Genomic DNA, 25,000 nt, shown 5'->3' on the forward strand with positions numbered 1-25,000 from the left:
GATGCCTCTTAAACTGTATATTTAAGCAGAGGGGACGAAAAGAAAAAACACTGGCTATGTTTATTTCTTTATCGTCTTTTCCGAATGCAAGCATCGCCCTGGCAAGATTGAAAAACTGTGGGAAGTCGCTCGCCGTCGTACGCTCTTCCAACCCCCTGCTGCCCTCCCCCCCACCACCACCACCACCTCTTCCAACCCCCTGCTGCCCTCCCCCCCACCACCACCACCACCACCACCACACACACACACACACACACACACACACACACACACACACACACACACACACACACACACACACACACACACACACACACACACACACACACACACACACACACACACACACACACACACACACACACACACACATACACACCCCTCCCCATCTCTTCCCACCATACCACCAGCCCACCTCCAACGAGACTTGTGTTCAAAACACCCGGAACATCCATCGGCTCATTTGAAATGTCTCCCATCAGGCCCCTGCTCTATCTCCGAGAGGCGGCCACGCGCTCGGAAAATGAATTCAGCCGGGAGTTGCGTGGGGTCGACTTTGGAGTTGTAAATGGCTGAGGATTCTATTAAAGCTTCTCGTAAATTTATATGCACGCAGAGAGCTGCGCATACACACACACACACACACACACACACACACACACACACACAAAGACGGGCACACAAAGACAACACAAAGCTTCACCTTCAAAACCTATTCATATAACAAGAATACAGGACACCATTTTTAAAAGCCTAATCATCATGGGGAGATGTGAGCTGTCCCATTCCGCATAGAATTTGAATAGGTTTGACAAGTAAAGTGCAAACAAAGTGCTATTATAGCAACAGACATTTTCTTGACTCTTTCTTTTTCTCCCAAAGCAGGATCCCACACAGAGCAAAAAAAAAAAAAAATCCTACGGCAGAGAATCCCTTTTTCAAGAGAGCCACTCTCTGAGGAGCTGTAAGAAACATGAAACTCATTTGAAAACTATTACTTTCAAATCACTGGTCATAAAGTCGGCATGTAATATAGGCCGGGGTCTCCTGACATGAATCATGCGACTTTATGGACACAAATAATGGTTACTGTGGGAGGGCTTTCTGATGGGAGTCCCTGCAATGCTTCTCTTATCGGGGCCTCCCCAGAACAACGGGCCCAGCAGATGAGGAATTTTATTCTAGAAATGTTTTGACTTCCTCAATTTAAACTCACCATTAAAAAATCAGGGCTGTTAATTCGAGGTTATAATTCCAGAATTAATCTTGTTAGACACAGTCCTATATAAACCAGACTGTACATAAACGCGGTATGTGATACTCTCCCTTTTACAGAGTGCCAGTATTAACAGTGTAGCTTTGCTTTCCAATTACCTGGACTGCACAATCTTGAGAGAAATGGGTGAGGAATGAAAGGATTCAATTGGACCGTTTTTTTGTTGCTACCACAATCCATTAAAAAGAGCAGAATTTGGCAGCTGAATTTCCACATTATGTTTTCATCTGGAAAACAGTCTCATATGTCATTGTGGAGAGAGAGAGAGAGAGAGAGAGAGGACAGCCAGAGTTTTGTTGGCCAGCCGGGCGGCTCGCCCATAAAGTTCCCCCAATGCGTTTGACCTTGACATTAAGTCTGCGGCTCTTGGCTCAGTGCAATAGATCTGTGATCACCTGCATATGTTCCTGCACCTTTAAGAAATATCTCACGGAGTTTGAAAGGTTTAGCTCTTGCAACATTTATCAGGGCGTGAAATTAGCAATTGCTAGGAGCTAAATTGCTGCCTCTTATTCAATGTTGTTGCTGAAAGGTGACATTTAATCGCTGATCCTTGCTTCCAAGAAGACTAAACAGCCGCAGACGCACACTCAGACTTGGGGAGGGAGGGTGCAGAGGACCAAAGGTGTGTGTGTGTGTGTGTGTGTGTGTGTGTGTGCGCGTGTGTGTGTGTGTGTGTGTGTGTGTGTGTGTGGTTGTGTGTGTGTGTTGGGGTGGAGAGGGTGGTTTCAGACAATGTTCACATTATGGATCAGGGAGATGGGGGGTCGTATTGATCGTGCGATCATCATCTTTTTCGATAGCGGCCAGCCACCGCTTAATAACTGCTGCTTCTTTGGACCTTGACCAGCATTCCATGGCAGGTGCTGAGATAGATAAAACCCTCTGTTAGCAACTCGATCTAAATGCAAAAGATGCCTAAGATGAAATGTCAATATTGGTATTAGTCTTAATGTACTCTGTTAGTGGCATTCATGCTTGGAGGGAAAAATTAACACAAAATATGTAGGCGGGAATATGATGAATATGAAATATGATTTAGGTAAAAAATAAAATTATTACGACAATTATTACCGAATCAAACATTCACAACACAGCACTGGAGAGTGGATACAGGAATCCTCGCTTCTTCATTCCGAAAGCTTGCCCACCATTTCTCTGTACTACCTCTCCAATCTTTCAAATGAGTTCTGGAATTAAAGGCATTTGGGGTTGAAATACTTCAGAGAAACCTGCCGCAACGATCCCGCAACTTCAATTCCGCTCGGCTTTTCAACGCGGCGAGACGGCATGCGCCAACCGGCTTAGATGAAGATATTTTGAAAGCCGAGCCAAGCGCTTCGGGCAGGTGTTACATGAGAATCCATTAATATAGGTAATTAACATTAGCCACCATTTTAATTAACATGCAAACTAATTAGGAAATAATTAAGTAACATAAAAATCTGATCTTAATGCTAAATCGCAGAAAAGGCAAGTATCAGAGACTCCTTGGCGTGGTGTCTTTGAATCTTTTTTTTTTTGGGTGGAGGAGGGAGAGGAAGGTGGCACGGAAATGAACAGTGGGGCTTGATGTTTTCTGGTGCGGGATGAAAGCGGGTTTGTTTTCAAAGCGAATTGTGGTGGGGAAATAACTGCGTAAACAGGCACAGGATCAAACTGAGATAGCGAGGGGTTTGTGCCCGCTTCACACGGCCCTCTCGCCCGGGCTCTCGGGGCTGTGCAGATTGCCGCTCTGCCACCGTGCCAATGCATTAGGAAATACAGAGAGCAGCCAATCGGCACAGCCTGGGCTGATTGTGTGTGTGTGTGTGTGTGCGTGTGTGTGTGTGTGTGTGTGTGTGTGTGTGTGTGTGTGTGTGTGTGTGTGTGCGTGTGTGTGTGTGTGTGTGTGTGTGTGTTTGGTGTGTGTGTGTGTGTGTGTGTGTGTGTGTGTGTGTGTGTGTGTGTGTGTTTGTGTGTGTATTTACTCTCTCTCTCTCTCTAGGTTAGTCAGTGTGTTTATGTGGGCTTCTTGTGTGAGTTATGTGAGTGCATGAGTCTTTGTACTCCAATTTTGTTTGTTTGTGTGTGTGTGTGTGTGTGTGTGTGTGTGTGTGTGTGTGTGTGTGTGTGTGTGTGTGTGTGTGTGTGTGTTTGTTTGTTTGTTTGTCTTGAAAGAGAGGTCACAGCCTCAGCTTAATCTAAATGATGGCCTTAACCCTTTCAGATGACCAGCGCTTAAAGGCGGACGTAGCCACAAAGAGCCCGTCAGTTTGCTGTGAGTGACTGGCGTAAACACTTTCACACTGATCTCCCCGTCCACATAAAACTGAGGAACTGTCCTGGCAACAATGGTTAACATTTAAAAGAGCCAGGCTAAAAAGCGAGGTAAAACAATCAATAACAATGTCATGTCGCTGGCCAAGCAATCAACATTGCAATTAAATAAGAGACATTACAGATGATGTTCTGCACTCCTGAAGTGTTAGTTTAGTCCAAAGGATTTCTGTGTTGCTTTTTTTAAGATGTCCATTTCCAAACAAGATAGCAAATCTGGGTCTGACATTTGTTGTTCTAATGTCTGGCCGAGGACAATAAAGCAGCTCACGAAAGTACAAGGGAGAGAGCCATGCATGGAGAGTGCTTTTAAATGCTCTTCTTGGCAATGGTGGGGGAGGAAATTGATTTTAGTAATAAGACAAAAGAAAGCAATAGAAAAGATCGATGCATAAAGCTCGTACGTAATGTTCGAGGGGCCAAGTTTACTATTTCATTAACAGTGGGACAAAAAACTCCAGAACGATTCGCAATGACAAATGCCCCGGACCATTATACGCGCATTTCAGGTAAGTGCTCGGGGCCAAGTTAAATTCAATTTCTCTGCTCCATTGTATCTCTATTTATTATTTGTTGTATTTGTTCCAGATGGCGGAGAGGCTGAGGGTGTGCTGGGGAAACAGCATTGTTCCTTCGGCTCGGCAGAACCCGAGTCTGAAAATAAACTCCACGGCTGCAATCCTGGCCTCCCCCAACCACCACCGGAGTTGGAAATCCTTTACCCTTGGCTTTGCAGAGCCCCCTCCACCACCCCCCCCATTTGGATTCTAATGAAGGGTGAATTTCACTCTCTGTCCTGTTTCACACTTTAGCTAACTGTTAGCTTGCTGCCTGCAATCTCCTGCAGTCTACTTTGTAGGGGGGAGAGGAAAAAAGTAGGTTCATTGTTTTTTTCTTTTTCTTTTTTTTGGTCTTTCTTTTTTTGTTCTAAAACCCTGTATTCGGTGGAGGAGAGTGTTTCTGCTTAAACATTCCTGTCTAGATCTCGGCTGTTCTACTGAGGGTGAATAACAATGGCTCCGGCTCAGGCTGTGTTAGTCTCCTCCAACTCCTGAACAAATGCAGCTCATCCTCCGCCGCTCCGACCAACACGGCCGACCGGGTGTCTGATGATGACCTTGATTTTTCATTAAACATCATACCTGCAGCACGCGTTTGGAGAGCAAACAACCCCAACCATCGCCCTACCACCACCCCCACTCCTTCTGTGGGAGATACCTGACCAGGAAAGAGAGAAGGAGCAAGAGTGTGAGAGAGAGAGAAAGAGAGAGAGAGAGAGATGGAGGGAGAGAGAGGGAGAAAGGGAGAGAGAAACAGCCTTTCTAAATCCACACCTCAAAGCAGTCAGGCAGGGTAGGCAACCCAGGGCTGTCAGGGGTTAACCAGCTAGGGAGGGAATTTAACCTGTCGGCTGACAGCCGCTAAACGACTCTGACATTGGGCTGCTGGGCTCATTCCCGGCCAGTGAGCCACCTTCAAAGTTGCTGTCAGGTAAATGACCTTGTATTTCATTAACTGATAATTAAATGGATTTATTCCACTAACGGTTTTAATTAAAATGCTAGAAATATTGATTACCTCTATCATCTCAACTCCCCCAAGAAGGAAAAAAAGGTTTCAGAACTGTTTATTTAGAGTGTAGAGGAGAGAATTAAATTAGATTGAATCTCTAAGAGTCCTAAATAAGTCTCTACACTTTTTCTGCTGTCCTGGCAAGAAAAAAAAAGGTTTAATTTTTGGATGTTTGATTAATTATTTCAAAATCCATTTTTGCTTACCTTGATATTTAATTAAAATATCATTTCAAACCATAATTAAGTCTGTAAGTTCAATTCAACTGTCTGGAACGTTATTAAATAATCAAAGCTGCCAATGGCTGTATATTTAAGACGATTTACATCATCTGAAAAAAAAGAAAGGAAAAACAACAATAACAGTCAGTGAGACCAAAGCCAGCCAGGATATTACATCTCCCTCATCTTGGCCAGTGGTTTGGAACCATGCTATTGTTCTAATGCATATTGGCTGTTGTGCCAAAACACAGTGTCATCAAAGCGGCATGATGCTGCAGATACACAGCCACAGCATGAGCTCCAACTTCTCCTGATGGACAAACTAATTACGCATGAAATCAAATATGAGTCTCTGTAAGTCTCGCTTTTGTGGGGAAAAAAAGACAATAGAAATATATTCACATACATTTGCACCCAGTAGGTTCTTTTGTTGCAACACAAACCCCAGCCCCTGGTTGGTTGATATGAAAGTGTTGTTCGACTGGATTTTGGAGAACTGAATTGTCTGACCTACAGACGATTGAGAGCATTGATAGGCAAAAGTTTGTGGGCCTGCATGACTGAAGTGGCAAGTTTATCAGGGAGAAAGGATATTTGAAGTGTATATCTTTTTTATGACATTGTTGTAATGGGAAGTAATGATCTTTACAGTTCCGCAACGCAGATCATTGAAAATGCACTGATAACTGAAAATCAAATTAGCCCACCAATTGTGGCTCTGCACTGATCCATCATCTTGGAGTTTCTCACAAACAAGAAAATTAGATCAGTCATTCTCATTTATTTTCTTCACGGGAGGCACAGGAAAGTTAACACGTTGAGGGAAAATGAGAAATAATTACAGGGCATTTTGTATAATTCCCCACAATTAAGTATAATTTTATATCAACTGTGTCAAAAAAAAAAGAGAGGGTGTTGCCTATTGTTAAGGGAAATTGTTGTTGATGAATGGCGCTCGGGATCCAGCGCAAGCGCCAGACTGAGTAAACAGATGTAGCATGTTGACAAGCCAGAGAGCATGAAAACGCCGGCTTAGCGGTGGAAGACAACCCAACGAGGGACAGGAGGACGCACCCGCAGCCTGATAGTGACATTAAATCATAATAACATTTCCCAGAGATTCTCCACGGAGGTGGAGATGACAACACCAACCCCCCATACACACACACACACACACACACACACAAACACACACACACACCACACACCCCTTCCCGACCCCCAGCCTTTCAAAATGGTCTAAATAAAAGACAACCTCAAGGAGAAAATGCTGCGACAGGATCAGACTATTTGGGTCTGCCGTCTGCCACCACAGTGTGAAGTACTGGAAATTTGTGCTGTGTTTTTTTAGTCTGAAGTCTGAAGCAGCTTAATCTCGATTGCGAATCATGTTTGTACATTTGTGTACAAAAAAAGTGACTTCCCTGCAGATCGGCTAGATATGTGAAGCTGTGTTTGACAACAAACAAAAAAAAAGTCAGCTACATATTGAGGGCCAGATGTACTAACGTTTTGCGCCCATTTCAGGCGTAACGTGCGCGTATAAACATGGGGAGGATATGTACAAACAAGCCGCAATGAGGGAAACGCGCAGACTGCCTGCCGTGGGAGCTGAAAATGGCTATTTGCGCTTTTCCGTGTCATGCATATTAATTCCTGGGCGGATCAGGTGAAAATGGGTGTAACGCGCAAGTACAGGGGAGGAGAGGTGCTAATAGCGATTGATTAAGTATTCCGCCAGATGTATGAAAACAGCGCACGTCTATTTTGCGTTGAAAAACTTCCGCCTTCTGAAAGCAGGTGTAATCGAGATTGCGGTTAAATGCGTCTATTAGAAAAACTTTTAGAGACAGCTGAATCAATATTCAGAGCATCCGTTTTCTTCATTGTACTATGTCAAAAGCAACCTTAACTTTTGTTTGCCTCTCTAAAATCGTATTTTCTCTTTCATGACATAGCCTACACTTCCCAATCTGTTAGACTAGGCATTAAGTCATATCCCAAGTCTACGTGCAGTAAATAGTTCAAGTATTTTTAAGTGGATTTGAATAACTACTAGGCCTACTCTGTCTGTCGATGCTCGTTGACAAATCTCTTTGTATCATGTATGATCGCTAAACTTTGATTCTTTTTAATGTTGCAATATTCAACTGCGCAGTCTGCGCTCGTTGTTCAGCTCTGCATGCGCGCAATTGGCGTGGCAAAGGGGGCGGGAACGGGCGGCACTGAACGCAGTTAACGTAATGAAGTGATGGCTTAGTAAATTCCACGCAATATAGCAAGGCACAGCGTTCGCACTCTGCGCATACAAAAACTCGCTATTAGCGCTGTCTTAGTACATCTGGCCCTCAGTGTCATATCTTTCCAAATGCATTCCCACACAGCAAGTGTACAGTACCGTGGTTAAGTATGAGCTCCATTAACTCAGCACAGTAAGATCTACTGTATGTTGACACTGAATATTACAGCTCCCAATGGGAAGGCTGGCTCCCCCGCTGAGGATGAATCATTGCGGTTCATTTGCACTGCTGGATCCAGCACACAGCTGCAAACCTCACCACGCGACCAGATAGCCATCTTTCTCTCTTCTTTTCATGCGGTAAAGTCACATCAAATTTGAGCAGGTTTTTGTGACTGCGGCCCCCCTGTGAATGGACACGGCCGTTCGGGGCTTGCTTTTACAAACACCAGAAGGTGACGGGAATCTAGTCCCGTGATTCACTGGGAATCCTGTAAAACGGGCTCCATAAACGTCCGAATGCGGAGCCATTACTTAGGATGATAAACAGGGGCCGGCGGACGGAGAGGTTAAGCGGGGCGCTGGATTAGTCTATGTCACCGGCCTCCCAGCAGGGGAGACGGTCAAGGCCACAGCGGGTCAGACAGAGAGTGAATCCTCCGCTCCCCCGACTTGTGCGAAACAGGAGATCCGCGCCGTACAAAAAGCTGCGGTCCCCCCCCCCCCCCCCTTTATGCCTGTAATCACAGGGAGGGATATGAGAGAATGAGGAAATGATAAGGCACGTTACATTCATAAAGTGCGCTTGTCGTGGCTTTAAATCTGTCTTTATTCCGAGCGTTAAAGTCCAATAGAGCTGCCATATGCGAAGAAAGCAAAAAATCCACCGTGGCATTTACATTCCAGACTTGCTCGTTGAGTCGTCTACTATACACTGCTTTGTTTATGTTTGTTTTTTGGATTTAAAAGCCTATCTCCAGTGATTTCATTTGAAATTCATGCCCCCCTCTTTGAAAAGCCCCCGTCCCCGCCTTACAGTCCCGGAGACAGGCTCCGGTATTAGGTGCCGTTTGGTCTCGCGGAACAAAGCAGCCTGAGGCATATCACAGAGAATGGACAGATATCAGCACACCCAGGAATACCCGGGAGACAGCCCTATAGATCACCGCTGCAGCGCGCGAGACGACGCGGCGCTCCGCGCCTTTTCTCCAAGAGAAGCCCAGTGGGCTGCACACACGGCTAAGGCGACCTCTGCAGCCGCAGCTAGTTTTTACTTACAGTTTGTGTTCAAGGACACCAAACCCTCGGCAAGAGTTACTGTAGGGGAGGCGCAAAAACATAAATCAAAAGTAATCCGGCGGACACCCCACCCTGCATCCGTAGAAAAGCTAACATTTATAACTGCCACCATGCCATAATAGCTTTTATAGGCCGGGGCAGAGAGAGAGAGGGAGCAAGAGAGAGAGAGAAGGAGAGAGAGAAGAGAGGGAGAGAGAGAAGGGGGGGGTGGGGGGTGGTGGAAAATGCAGAGATCCCAACACTGATGATGGGGGTTTTATGAGGGGAAAACCCCTGTCTGATTATCGAGCCAAAGCAAGACAGCTCAGCACAAACAGATAAAAAGCGTAATATATGAGAATCAAAGACGCGAGGCACATTTGCATTCGTCATTATCCAATATACGTCCATTTCTTTCATGTCCCCCTCTAAATCACCACAATCAGCCCAAACGACTGCTCTCCTCTTTACGAATTAAGGGGGAGTATTATCCGTGACTCACTCCGCGGGGAAGGGAAGTCATTGATTTGGATTTGGAAAACAGTAAATGTTATGAATCTCTTCGGGGCAAGCGTCCATGTACTGTTGAGTCGTCCCATCATTCACAGAGCAATCCCTGTAAATAAATTCCTGGGGCGGCAGGGGAAAAAAAAAAGAGAAGTGCAGGCTGAAGGCATCTCTGTGTGGAAGGGATGAGGGGATGAGGGGATGAAAGGATGTAGGAAAAAAGGGATGGACAGAGATGGAGGGATGGGGAGAGTGAAGTCCCGGGCGTCCTCTCTCATTGTAGTGGCCCCGGCCAGGTGGCAGGGACAACCGTGTCAGAGGAAGACAAACTCTCCGCGCCCTCGCGGGTCATCTATTCCCACGGAGATATTCCGTCCTGGAATTTAATCTGTCTGCTCTCACTGTTATCGTTTGAGAAATTTCCCATCAGCCCACCCTTTCCACCAACTGCCACCCCCCCCCCAAAACAAACACACACACACACACACACACACACACACACACACACACACACACACACACATAACATCTCTCGCCCACCCCCCACACCATCAGCCTAGAGCCACATTATACAATGCATCAGTCACGCAAACGTGCCGCTGTCTGACCACATACATTACAAAAACACATCGGAGATCAATAACGAGGCCCCTCTCTCTCTCTCCCGCCGCCGCCTGCACCTTCTCACGCCAGACGACAGCCGCCGTGTAATACAACACTACCATTAGAACCTTCTCACCTGAAATCGCCCAATTTTCAGGCCGCGCCGGCATTTGTTTTCGTTAGTTGTTTCTTTAATACAGTATTTCTGATTCAAGTGGCCGGCGGTCGGTCTGCCATGTATCGGCACTTGAGGCGGTGGTCTGATTTGGTGTGTCTGACAATAGAGGCTTCTTTAAGCAGGGATGATGATTTATACATGCGGCTTTTCTCGCCTCTCCAGCTCTCAGGCCTGATTACATGCCGGGCCATGTCTTTACATTGAAATCATCAGAAAAGCACAGACACACAGACACAGACACACACACACACACACACTCTCAGACTGTGGGAGTGTGCACTCATACACTTCAAACACACACACACACACGCACACACACATGCATGTGCGTGCGTGTAATCAGGATTCAAGGTGTCCGATAATGTATCTTTTTACAAGTTAGAGCATCTGTCAAAGACGGCCATAAAGCGTTGAGGAGAAATAATTAAGGCTCGTCAAAAAACATGGGGAGAGCTGTGACGTGAAAGGGCACGGGGGCAAAGTCATTTTAGCGGATAATAACATGCGATGAACACAACGCAAAAACACGCTAAATCACTCCCCAGAACGTCTTCTTTTATTTAAATATGGAGACATTTGATTCATGAGAGCCTCCTTTTTTTTCTCCCTGTCGTCTACCTCTCATCCACCACCTTCTATCCTTCCTTCCTTCCTTCTCGTCAGTCTCTCTGCTTCCTGTTTTTTTTTTTTTTTGCTTCTCATGCATGGCAGTGAGCATGCCTCCCTTCCCGTCAGAGCTTTGGCCAGGTTTTTCGGGAGAGAGAATAGATCCAGAGGGCACACATTAGAATTTTATATCACTTCAAGAAGCGGGAGTGAGGAAGTGGTGATGGTGGTGGGGGTGGGGGTGGGGGGGTGGAGAAGAGCAGAGACATGAAGCTTTGGTGACATTCACTGAAGGCTGAGGGATGGGAAGGGGGAGGGGGGGTGGGCAGGGATGGGGAGGGTGCAGAGGGATGATGGGAAGATGTTTCTGTCTTCTCACCTGGCTATGAGGCATGCTAAATCTGAGGCGGCGATAAGGTAATTCTGCCGCAGATATGTCATAACAGCCGAGACAGGTTTATGTTTACCAGATTGGCTATGAGCACTCCTGATTTCAGAGAAAGAAATACGCACACACACACACCACACACACACACACACACACACACACACACACACACACACACACACACACACACACACACACACACACACACACACACACACACACACACACACACACACACACACACACACACACACACACACACACACACACGCACATATGCATGCATACACACAGACAAGCACACAAGTGGTGCATTCAGGTAAGCCTGGAGAGACTTCAGCTAAATACACACCGCCCCCCCTCCAAAAAAAAAAGTTTGGCAAAAATTGCCTCCGTATCTCGACACGAACATACATCTCAAGTAATATTCAAAAGTGAACACGTCGTACTAGCACACCATAAAATTTCAAACATTAAGCTTTCCCAAGTGACACACACAAAGGATTTGTGGGGAGACGACCAGCGTAGAGTAGGGGGGGAATTCGTTTTTTTTTTCTTCTTTTCACGACTGCATCATTTTCAATTGCTAATCCACTGTGCACGCTGGTCCACTGACTACACAGTATCTATCACATTCTCAATATTAATAATACAGAGAACAGTTGATGCTTTTCTCTGATGCCTATCCTTGCCACTGAAGGCTTGTTAAATATTCATTGACAATTATCCCCACAGTGAGGCAAGGGTAAGTGCTCAGCCTCGTGCAGTAGCTCTCAGAATAAAGACCCGTGCAGTTATTACACTTCCCCAACATACTCTCTCGTTCTCTCGTTCTCTCTTTCTCTCTCTCTCTCTCTCTCTCTCTCTCTCACACACACAAACTATATCTCTCTGTCTTTCACACACACTCTCGGTCTCCTTCTTTCGAGGTCTTTCTCTTCTCTCATGTTCCTGCTTTTCTCAGCTTCACTCTGGCTTTCTCATGTTTTCTCACCCTCTCTCTCTCTCTCTCTCTCTCTCTCTCTGTTTGTTCTCGTTTGACTCTCTTGCTCTACCTCTCTTTCTCTATCCATTCCTGCCCCTTTCTTGTTGTCTTTAGACTTCTGTCCATCTCTTGTTCTGCTCATGGTCCTGCACATGCGCTCTGCCACACTTTACAGTCCAATCAAAAAGTCCAGCGTCTAATTATTTCACATCTGATGAAAACAGAGTATTAAATATTCAAAGCTGCCTGTGGCCTTTCTTGCAGGTCTTTTGATTGAAATAGACATAAAATGATCACAGCAGCACCAAACTCACTAAAACCCCTCTTAGGGAATACGACTAGAGATTTTATTTCAAACAGGTAAAGCCAAATATATGTATTTTGCCACAAGGTCTTGCTTTCATCTAGGGTACAGGTCTATGAACATGATAAGGTGTATGTTTAATTAGTAATGGACCCTTATAAAAGGCAATATTACTCTGACCTATAGGTGTTAGAATGTTAGAGTTGGATTCTCTTAGGGTTATAATGGTATAGATTCTGCACTTTTCCCCTAATTACTTCACAATAATTTTATGTTCTGGTTTCATTGACCTGATCTTTCTTTTTTTTGAAAATGCACCCAGGTCTTCCATCTACTGTAACAAAACCTTGAAATATGAGCAGAAATGTGAATATAAAACAAACGAAAATAAAACCAAAAAGTATTTTCTAAACACTACAAGCTGAACAAGACGGGTTTCCAGTAGGAATAAAATGTCCTATTCTACGCAGCAAAGTGAAGGAAGCGACATAACAGCACATCAAAACATGCACTCTTCTCCCAAAAACTCCTGACACGGGAGCACTTGTTCTTAAACAGGAGAAATGTGTTGTTGCTCAACGCTTACTGTTTTGACACAGTGAAATGACAAAATTGATGCAGAGCTTAAAACGGGGAAACTTCTGCATTTCAACTTTCACTGTTACAGCACCGGTGAGGAGAGTGTGTGTGTGTGTGTGTGGGGGGGGGGGGGGGGGTTGAGAACTTGCGGGAGTCTCGCCTACTTTGCTGCAGCCAATGTCAAGTGTGCCTCCTGATATCCGCACACCGCCTATCAGATCAGGCCTTCATTGTGTTGAGTTTGATAGAATTCATTAAGCATTTCACAGGCATGGCGAGTGGACACCCCTGTGACTCCAGTCGGATATCAAAGTAATCGGCCCCCACTGCGCTTTGCATTGGCAGAAAAACACGCGCAGCCGCGCACACACACACACAAAGACCAAATAAATAAATAATTCAAAATAAGAAAAGCACTGTGATTCTAATAATTACTGCCTAAAGTGTTCCTTGTTGCTTCATTTTCGAGCAAGTTGGGTAATCTTTGATCCGATTGCCGAGGGTTGGACGCCGCATACAAATGAAGAATAATAAAAAAATAAATAAAAAAAAACGCAGTTTTATATTCCGGACTTTTCCGACTGCCGCGGTACAGCATGGCCAAAGGATACGGAATGAGAATGAAAAAGGGAAAGAAGGGAGAAAAAAAAAACAAATTAAGTCACACTAGAGGAGATCCTCAGTCTGCAGAGAGGCTTTATGACTTCATTCATGTTTCACAGCCCGACACAGAATATCTTCTTCTCCCTCCTACTGTACCTCCATAACCCCCCCCCCCACCCCACACACACACACACACACACACCCCAAACCATATGCATCCTTCATAAAAACAGCATTACAATCCAGGGCCTCCATTCCCCCTAGAGTTCAGAGATTGGTAAGCAGCCGAGGACGTAGAGGGACAGACAGATAATAGACAGTTCCATTCCGGCTCATATTGGGGTGAGGCACCACACACAAGCGAAACAGAAGAAGAGAACCCATGGCCTTGCCCACCTTCAGACCTCTACTACTCTGTGCTTTCCCCATTCTGCAGCGTGATTACTCTTTATTTGCTGAGCCGCATAAATCAACACAAATAATGGAGAGAGGAAAAAAACAAGCCCTGCATATTAATTTCTATCATGGGTGTGATTAAATATTTGAAAACCCACCTGACAAAACCGGGTAGCTGTTAACTTTTTCTCCCTCTCCATAAAAAATTCATTTCAATTGTCAGATCGCCTGGGGCAAAACGCACTTTAAGAGGTATGTCATTTTAACTCACTTTATAAATTACAGTCAGAGCGCCCACGCGTGTGAATATGAGCAGAAAGAGATGGCATAAATTACTGCTTATTTGGATCCCTGATTATTTTTATTTTTCTGTTTTTTTTTTTTTTTGCTTTGTGCGTGTGTGTGTGTGTGTGTGTGTGTGTGTGTGTGTGTGTGTGTGTGCGTGCTTCACGGCCAGCCCAATAAACAGTTTTGAGCTGATGTAGATGAATGTTAAGTGTATCTGAATTAACTGGGAGCCTTGTTAAACATGCCGCCCGCTCCCGGGTGCTCCACCGCTGGGACTTGGCCACGGCGCGCCGCACCGCACCGCGCGCGGATTAGGATTACTAATGTGCCACCGCCATGAAGAGCGTCGCGGCCAACAAAGGACCGGAGCCCCGCACGCTGCTCTGTCTGTCTGGACGTTTGTGTGCGTGCGTGTGTGTGACTGTGTGTGTGTGTGTGTGTGTGTGTGTGTGTGTGTTTTCACTGTTCTCACCTGGATCCAGGGGTGTGTGTGTGTGTGTGTGTGTGTGTGTGTGTGTGTGTGTGTGTGTGTGGACGTATAAAGCATGGAAGACTCTTAGTGGGGAACAAGGGAGAGAAGTGCTGGCTAGGTCATTTGAAAGCAAAGACCTTGAAACTCTGTGGAACTACAGCATAATTCAGAAGCACAGTGGCCTCCCTGCTGAACTGATTCTTTTTTTTTTTTTTTTTAAATCCAAGGGTAACGCTCACATATACACTGAGCAGCTCTTCTAACTTTAGTTTTATTGAGAATCATTGAGAAAGTGCGGGAACACACTTACTGTAATATACAAAATCACTCCGACCGATTCAACAGATGGTAAAACAAACATGTATCACTTTTTCATCCATGGGTACAGAAGCATACGCCACACGGAGACCTGCAGCACACATTTCTATGGCAAACATCTTTCCATTGAGTGTCTATTGATTATAGCTACATCAAACGTTATCGCCTCAAAGACACCATGTGAAGCCTTTACTCTAAAATGCCCACAAGCTGAAATGGAGCACTTGGGCTCCTGCATCCCCAACACCATACCCCACACCCCCCTCACACACACACTCACTCACAATTCTCCCAACTTCAGAAACTTTTTTTTAACTAAACCAAGGACGAGAGGGTGACCTACATGTTAAAGTCATATTTTCTGCAGTTTAATAGGTGTGTCCTTAAACGCCTGTGCTTGATCCAGAGCTGAACCTGCGTTTAAAGAGAGAGGACCCACCCACCCTCTTGGCATCTCCTTCATAACACCTGCACACACACACACACTGACACACACACTGACACACACACACACACACACACACACACACACACATACTGACACACACACCCCACCTCCCCATAAATTTCAACACCTGGTGCCAAGAGTCCTTTGCATGGGGCAGGGCGGACACATCCAGGTTTTAAGTGCCTCTTCATTTAATTTCATCCTCACCAGCAATAACCTGGGGGGTCACATACCCCCCCCCCCAACCCCACCACCCATCTCCCCCTCTCCCCCTCTCCCCTCTCTCCCTCTCTGGCAATCTGACTTTGATATAGCTCAGGACTGCTCCATATGCAAAGCGGGGCTGTGGCGTGGCAACGCCGGCCTGTTAACATACGCCAGTGAGCAGAATGGCGATGGCAGCAATGCCGGAGCCCTCATCGACTACCAACTACACCCCCCCCCCCGACTCCCCTGTCCCCCGTCTCACACACACACACACACACACACACACACACAGTGCCACCCCGCCCCCCGCTGCGCAGGGCTGCAATGAGAGCTGGACGCGTGGGTGAAATGGCTGCCCTGGGGCAGACAAGCTGTCTCCCAGCAACCACTGATAAGACCTCTCCCTCTCTCTCTCTCTGTTTCTCACACACACACACACACACACACTTTTTCTATCTCTCTCTCTCTGTTTCTACATACAAACATATGACAGTGTGTGTCTGTGTGTGTGTGAGAGAGAGAGAGAGAGCGAGAAAGAAAGAGAGAGAGGGGAAAGAGAAAGAGAGAGAGAGAGAAAGAGGAGAGGGACGAAGTGTGTCTCGCAAACCCAGGAAGAGCCCACACACACACACACACACATGCTGCTCCCTCGGTCAGAGAGCAACAGCGAGAGCAGCGGCGGCAGCGGTGGCGGCAGCAGCAGATAGCCTCCACACCACTCCAGGCCATCCAGGAGGCTGGTCCCACCACTGGCCTGATAAACTTTGCCGGCTGCATGTTTTCGCCCTCCTCCACAGCCACGTGTCCCAACCCCCTCATCATCCCATCCAACACACACACACACACACACACACACACACACACACACACCCTCCACACACACACACACGCACACCCAAGCCCCCTCTCCCCAATCACAGCGCACAGTGCTGCCACGGCTGCTGAAGTGTCGCTCGGTCACTGACTGCGGGCACTTCTGTCAAGGTAAGCTAACTGGATTAGTGTTCCCAGTAGAGGGAAATAACATGGCTCTAATCTGAGCACATCACTGGGGAGCGCTTGTGTTTGGGGGAGGCGAGGGGTGTGTGTGTGTGTGTGTGTGTGGGGGGGGGGGGGTTGTACCAGGAGGAGCTGATACAGAGAGTCTAGGTCTGTCTGGGGTGAGGAAGAATAGCTGAGTTGGGTGACAACAACAGGCCCTTCATGAGTCTGTATGTACTTTCCTTATATTCTTCCTACTAAATTGCTTTCTAGGTAAATTATGTTTAATGTGCAAAAAAAAAAAAAAACCCTCCAAATGTAGTCCACGTTTGAAATAGCCTGAAATTAGTATTCTGCACAAAAACAAAAAGTGTGTGTCCTCTGAGTGAACACAGGCAGAGTGATCCGGGAATTTTTTTTTTTTAAAATGTCTCAGAAAATGTGTAACAACTTCGGGGGGAGAGAGGAGGTAATTTGTGGGGGGTTAAAGAGAAAGTGTGTTGGGGGTGTTTTTTTAATGGCTTCCCATAATGGTGTGTCGTCGCTACTCGCTATGCATGGTGTGCTTACTGTAGCACAGTGGAGAGAGAGTCCATGAGTTCAGGGTGATTTGTGTGCACACAAGACTGCGCAAGTACATATTTGTATAAGACACAGCGGGGTGGATGCGCCCAGTGTGAACATGCAGTTATGTGTGCTTTTGTCTGCTACTGTATGGGCAGGGGCATGGTATGCAAGCGACAGAGGGAGGGAGAGGGAGAGAGAGAGAAAGGGAAAGGGCAAGGGAGAGGATGGAGGGATGGAGGGAGGGAGGGAGAGAGAGAGAGGGATGGAGAGAACACTGAACAACATCCACCAGTAAAGAAAATGTTTGAACTGGTCTTTCAAAACATGTATGAGTACATGTACAGTATGTGTGTCTATATCTAGTTAGTGTGTGTGTCTCTGTCTAGTTTGTGTGTGCGTGTGTGTGTGTGTGTGTGTAAATATGAAGCTAACACCTGCCCATGGCAATCCTGCCAAGCTTAAGGCATGTGCAGGTGAATGTGCTAGACCCTCACTAACACTAACACTAACGCTAACACTAGCCTGCCAGCACCAATCCCACAATATGTCTTTCTCACCAGCAGCCTGCTAAGCTTGTGAATATTACAGCTCCGCTATAACACACACACACACACACACACACACACACACACACACACACCAGGCTTTACGCAAGCACCACCAGCGCCTGCGTCACCAGGGAACAGGAGGTGACATCCACCTCCACACTCGCACCAGACCAAACAGTAATATTCAACAAATCTACAAATCTTCTCACTCACACACACACACACACACACAGAGACACACACAGCCTATCAAACAGCAGTGTTTGTGTGTGACATTTACCGGCCGTGTGGGATGTTCTCATGGCACAGAGCCACTGGTTTTGTCAGCGCGTCCTGGCGGGAGAAAAAAACAACGAGAGGCCACTTTCGAGGAACGAAGCCGAGAGGATTTTGAGCATCATTATATTCCTCTGGCCGCTTTTTTACGCTGTTGGAGAGACAGAGGCATGAGATGGAGAGCGACCATACTAGCTCAGAGCTGTTTGTTATTACTCTCCTTCTCTTCTCTCTTTCTCTCTATCACTCTCTCTCTATCTCTCTCTCTCTCTCTCTCTCCTCCCCATTCTGTATCTATCTATCGCTCCCTCTCTGTTCCCCATCCTCTCTCTCTCTCTCTCTCTCACTCTCTCTCTCCTCTCCATTCTGTATCTGTCTCTTCCTCTCTGTTCCCTGTCCTCTCTCTCTCTCTCTCTCTCTCTCTCTCTCTCTCTCTCCCTCTCTCCATCTCTCTCTCTAGTGATCTTCCCTCCCGCTCTATTTAATTAGAGGAGAATAACTAAACAAGAGAGAAGCCCCTCAGGATTGTCATTTGACCAGCATCCAGCTCCATGTTCAAACTTTATGGTCGTTTGCAAGCAGCGGGAAAAATAACTCAAACTCCTCGGCGCGCGCCGCGCAAAAAAAAAAAAACACCGGCAAAGACGGCGGCACACGTCCCAAGCATATGCTGCTCGACAATAACAACAAAGCGTTATGGTCGTCAGGAGAGACGCCACGCCCGCACCTTAACGGCATTCTGGGGCGGGTGTTGGGCGCCATGGCGATGCGGTATATAACCAGCGCTGACAGTGCGCATGGGTCTTTTGTGTGCCATTTCAAACCATAAGCAAATTAACGAGCGCAAAAAGACACCTGTTGCTGCGTAAAGTGTTAGGGAATTAATGACAAAAGGGTGGCGAATATGGCAGGGGAGAGAGACAGAGAGGGAGAGAGGGAGAGAGAGGGAGAGAGATAGAGAGGGAGGGAGGGAGAGAGAGAGAGAGAGAGAGAGAGAGGGAGGGAGGGAGAGATCCTCTCCAGGGGGAGAGGGGGACTTCAGATTTCAAAACATTCCTTATGGTGCTATGGTTTGTTCAAAACCAGCTTTGTTGTGACTGGTTGTTGATGTAGCAACAGAATGTAATTAGAGGACAGACTGAAGAGGACACACACAGGCACACACAGACGGCAGAGGCCACACACACACACACACACACACACACACACACACAGACGCAGAGGGCGACACACACAGACACACACACAGTCACACACACACACACAGACACACAGGGGGCAGACACTGTGTTTCACTGGACCTTCACGCTTCATCAAACGAATGATGCACAATCCCTCTTAGTCGAAAATGGAAGTGGTGTGTAAGGCCCTTATAGTCCAGACCACCACAACCACCCCCATCTTTACACACACACACACACACACACACACACAGAGAGACACACACAGACACACAGACACACACAGACACACAGACACACACACACACACACACACACACACACACACACACACACACACACACACACACACACACACACACACACACACACACACACACACACACACACACACACACACACACACACACGCACACACGCACGCACACACGCACACACACATCTTCCGTTTAAAAAAACACCCCTAATAAATCAGAGCCCTCTCTGGGTCTCCTTACCACTGAGATTGCTGATCTAAAGAAGAGAAAAAAGGGATAACTAATAATGTATCAGTAGAAAAGAAACCTTTCATCTTCAAATGGCTCTACCCCGAGTCTAAATTGGGTTCCTAATTTGATCAAAGAGTTCCACAGAGCAGCGGATCTTGCTTGTCTCTCAAAGTGTCTCCTTTCCCTCAGAAAGCCACACGCACCAAAAAAAAAAAAAAAAAATGTCTGACCTGCTTTTAAGACACATTTATAGATACGGTAGCTACAGATATAGTTCATCAGAAAGATGATCATCTCCCTTTACCTTAGGTGCCCACACAGACCGGCAACCATGTTTCCCCTGGCCTGCTGTACCCATCCAGCTATGCTGGAGATCCACTCTCTGCTCATGAGCCAAGGCAAAAGGGAAGGGCCTGTGCTCGGTCACCCAGCTCTATTCGAAAACCCCATTGGAAGAGAACTGACCAGCTCCGTGGCAGGGACAGGAGCCGGCGATTCCCTTCGCATTACACCCCACAGGTTGTGTAGACTCCTGCCCCCCCTCCTAACCCCACACCCCACCCCTTTGCCCCACAGGCCTGGCATATTTACCCAACCTCCTGCCCCGACCCGCCTGAGGAGAAGGAGGTGGAGGGGGGTGGGGGGGGGGTAGAGAGATGCGGGCGCATTGCTGCCAAGGCGGAGATTTGTGACTGCTCTCTCTCTCCCTCTCGTCCCCCTCTGACCTTCCCCCTGCTAGAGGGGAGGCCATCTTAATTAGGCGATGCATCTGATCGTCATTAACGGCAATGAGATAATGAATCACTGGCTGCCGCTCCTTTTGTTAATTTGCTGTAACCAAGCGGCTAATGGGTGTCAAAGCTGACTGATCGCGTTGATTGTGGTGATTTCTAATTGCAACAAAACAATTTAAGAGCAGCCCCCGGATTATTTATCTGTGTGTCGTCCACACCGCGTGAACAACAAGGAGATGTACAAAAAGAGAGAGAGAGAGAGAGAGAGAGAGAGAGAGGAAGTTAAAAAAAGAGAGAGGAAGAGGGAACTTGGCAGGTAAGGCTGAGACGAAATAAAAGACTGGTGTTTGGGGGACGAGGAAAGGATATCGTTTCTCATTTGCTGCAGATGAAGCGGAAGACATTACAGAGGATGAGAAGAAGTGAGAGAGAGAGAGAGAGAGAGAGAGAGAGAGTGGAGGGAAGAGAGAGAGAACAAGTGAGTACAAGGAGTGGGGGTGAGAGAGAGAGAGAGAGAGATATGGAGATTGCGCCTCCACATTGAGCACGGCCCCATGGGAAATCTTGACACGCTCCTCATCACTCTTCTTGCACACGCCTGACGCAGAAACACACAAGCGCACACACACACACACACACACACACACACACACACACACACACACACACCTCTCTGCTTCAGTGTGGGCGTGCGGAGCAGGAGTCTTGGGCCGCAGCTCACCTGAGCGCGATTAGCCTTGACAATTAAACACCTTCCCTGCCTGCATCTGCCCTCACAGGTAAGAGGAGCAGGGATCATATGGATCATAATAACAGCTTCGCTCATTTGTTGACTTCATCGGCTAATCTGTGTTTGTGTGTGGTGCTGGAGAGGGTGTTAATATATACGTGTCCGCGTGTGTGTGTGTGTGTGTGTGTGTGTGTGTGTGTGTGTGTGTGTGTTTACACCCCATCAAATTATTCATGCAACCACGCCACTGTTAATGTGCATTTACGAGAAATTTGGTATTCACATCAGGCACATCTATGGAGCGTCTCCTCTACACCGCCCGCAACTTTCGAGCCGGATAGCTTTTACTTTAGCCGTTTCTTATGCTAATAACACCACCCTCCCCCCTTCCTCCTCCTCCTCCTCCTCCTCCTCTTCCTCCTCCTCCTCCACCACCCACTCCCCCCCCCCCCCTTCACCCTCCATCCCTGGCCTCCGCGTTTGTTTATTTTGCTGAGCGAGCAGAGGATAGCCGCAGGCTAGTGGGAAACGAGCGGTGGAGGGAAAGAGGAAAGAGAGACCGAGAGAGAGAGAGAGAAAAGAGAGAGAAGAGAGAGAGAGAGAGAGAGAGAGGGGGGATAAAGGGGAGGAAATGGGGGGGACTGGGAGAGCTTTTGAAGGACCAGGGCCGGGGCGCCAGGGGCCGGGAGCGCCAGGGCGGGCGCGTGCTTACCTTGGGGCTGGGCGGACGGGCCTGCCACCCCTGGGAGGTCTCGCGGGCCAGGACCTGGGCCTTGAGGAGGTCGAGCGCGCGCAGCATCCAGCCGTGCTGCCGACGCACCTGACGCTGCAGCTCCTGCCACTGGTGCGCGATCATCTCCAGCATGTCCCGCAGGCCTGACCACACACACACACACACACACACACACACACACACACACACACACAAATATAACACATGAGCAAGAGTAGACACATGTACATACACACACACACACACACACACAGAAATATAACACATGAGCAAGAGAAGACACATGTACATACACACACACACAGAAATATAACACATGAGCAAGAGAAGACATGTGCATACACACACACACACACACATAACACATGAGCAAATGTAGATACAGTAGAAACATATGTGAATACATGAGCAATCATTCACACTTTAGCACCAAAACACATGAGCGCTTAACCGAATGCACACACACAAACACACAGACACACACACACCAATGTGAACACATGAATAATTCACACAAAAACCCACACGTGGAAATTCACACACGAGGACGTAAACAGGAACACATGTTCACAACAAGGAATTTCATATTTACACACAAACACACACACACAGACATATTTCAAATTTGTATCATATACAAAGCCTGTGCACATACACACAGACATACACACAAACACACACACACATACCCGTCCAAAACAGAAAGATCACACATACACAAATCTATTATGGAGACAAACACACACACACACACGCACACACACATCCATACAATTGGATATCTACAAATATTAAAGCAGGATTATGGTTGGAGAGGATAAGGGCAAGTCTCTGCCACCCCTCCATCTGTGTTTTTCTCCACCTCTCTTTCTCTCTCTCTATCTCTCTCTCTCTTTTCCTTCATTCTCTGCCCCTCCTATTCCCACGCACAAATTCCCCTAAAGTAGTCATTAATGGCTCTTTAATGTCCAGATATTTATCATGCTCTCTGTTTTAACGATCAAAAGTAACAAATGCACACACGCATACACACCCCACGCACGCACGCTCACACACACACACACACACACACACACACAACGTGCACACGTTTCATCTCGAACAACACTGCTGGAACTAAATAAAGTATTTAGCACCAGATCTCCAGCCGCAGTACTCTCTTATGTTCATTAGATGTTTAATCACACTCTGAAGGAGGCAAGAGAGAGCAGTGGCTGAACAGTGGTTTATAATCATTTTGCTTTTATTTTTGTTTTTATCTTTCAAAAACATACCTGGAGATACCTTCAAGCCCTATTCTAAGACACGCATTGGTTTGTTCAGATGAATGCATGATTCTTTATGTGTGTGTGTGTGTGTGTGTGTGTGTGTGTGTGTGCGCGTGTGTGTGTCGGGGGGTTAATCCTGACGTGTTCCCATGCACAGTGGCTGTGAGGGCAAAGCTCATCTGGTCTCCTGCGCAGCCTCTCCCTGTATCAGCCCGCCGCTGTGATTTTACCCAAATCCTATTTGTTCAGAGTAATTAAAAGGCATACATTAAGATAAATAGAGAAGAGCAGGATGTGACCCCGCTGTGCTAGCGCACACACACACACACACACAGACACACACACACACACACACACACATACACACACGCACACACACACACACGCGCACATATGCACGCATGCGCGCGCACACACACACGTCCACATACATCCATACGCATACAGATTCACATACAAATATAGACAGACACACATGCACATACAGATATACTACACACACACACACACACACACACACACACACACACACACACACACACACACACACACACTCACACATCTATCTGTCCCTCAACAATGTCAGCTGCTCATACCTGTAGAGACGGCATCCGAGCCACAGAGTTGCTAGGAAACCAGGTATTAAGCGAAGCAAAAAAAAAAGAGAAAAGACTGAGGAGATTTATGGCTCTCCTCGCTCCTCCTGTCTGTCTATATTCCTCTCTGTTTGCAGAGGGGGGAAACTGCCGAAGACAAGAGACACGGTGTACTAAAACAGAATTGTGCCGTGTGAGTGGACTATATACAAGATGAGAGGGGTTTTGCTCCAGTGACTCTGGGTGCTGGAGCTTTGCAAATCTCTCCTCTCTCTCAGCAAACACACACACACACACTGAAAATACTATATTACACATACATACTGTATAAACACATAAACACAAACACACACAAATACAGACAAACAAACAAACAAACAAACAAACAAACGTACATACACACACCATCTCCTAGGGGCCATCTGCATTTTTAATGGTGGAAAGCTCAGCAGCTGAGGGAGACAGCACAGATGCGCGCGCACACACACACACACACACACACACACACACACACACAGAGGCGGGCGAGCCAGTGGGGAGGTCAGCCGAGCGGATTTACTCCATTTGCTGAGCGCACGGGCCGCTGCTTCAGGTGAATGGCCGGCCGAATGGAGAGTGGACGCTATGGCCTCTGACTCCTGGACCTGCTGTTCTTAATTCTGCTTCACTCACACACACACACACACACACACACACACACACACACACACACACACACACACACTACATAATACACAGAGACTTCCTTACTTTCTTACACTCACATCCCCACAGAAACTCACAGACACACAAGAGCAAAGCCATATAGTACACACACACTTCCACACCAAAACAGGCATCACACATGGCCAGGCTCTCAGAAATGCAAACAGCCCCACGACCTATGGCCCCCAACTCACACACACACACACACACACACACACACACACACACACACACACACACACACATACACACACACACACACACACACACACACACACACACACACACACACACACACACACACACACACACACACACACACACACACACAGCAGCAGCAGCATGACTAGCAACACCAGCAGGAGAAGTAGCCAGAGAACAAGACCAGCTCCGGGAGGTTTACCAC

The 25,000-nt window shown here is 47.0% G+C and overlaps 1 protein-coding gene across 1 annotated transcript in view; it reads right to left on the reverse strand.

Annotated features, from left to right (window-relative positions):
* akap6 (A kinase (PRKA) anchor protein 6) overlaps positions 1–25,000 on the reverse strand; it is a 126,052-nt gene that overhangs the window by 63,135 nt on the left and 37,917 nt on the right. Inside the window, exon 7 of the mRNA XM_062523450.1 lies at positions 22,005–22,168. Within this exon, the coding sequence (XP_062379434.1) occupies positions 22,005–22,168 (164 nt within the window). The remainder of the gene's footprint in view (positions 1–22,004; positions 22,169–25,000) is intronic.

This window comes from Sardina pilchardus, chromosome 20 (genome assembly GCF_963854185.1).
Source record: "Sardina pilchardus chromosome 20, fSarPil1.1, whole genome shotgun sequence".
NCBI classification, from domain to species: Eukaryota; Metazoa; Chordata; class Actinopteri; order Clupeiformes; family Clupeidae; genus Sardina; species Sardina pilchardus.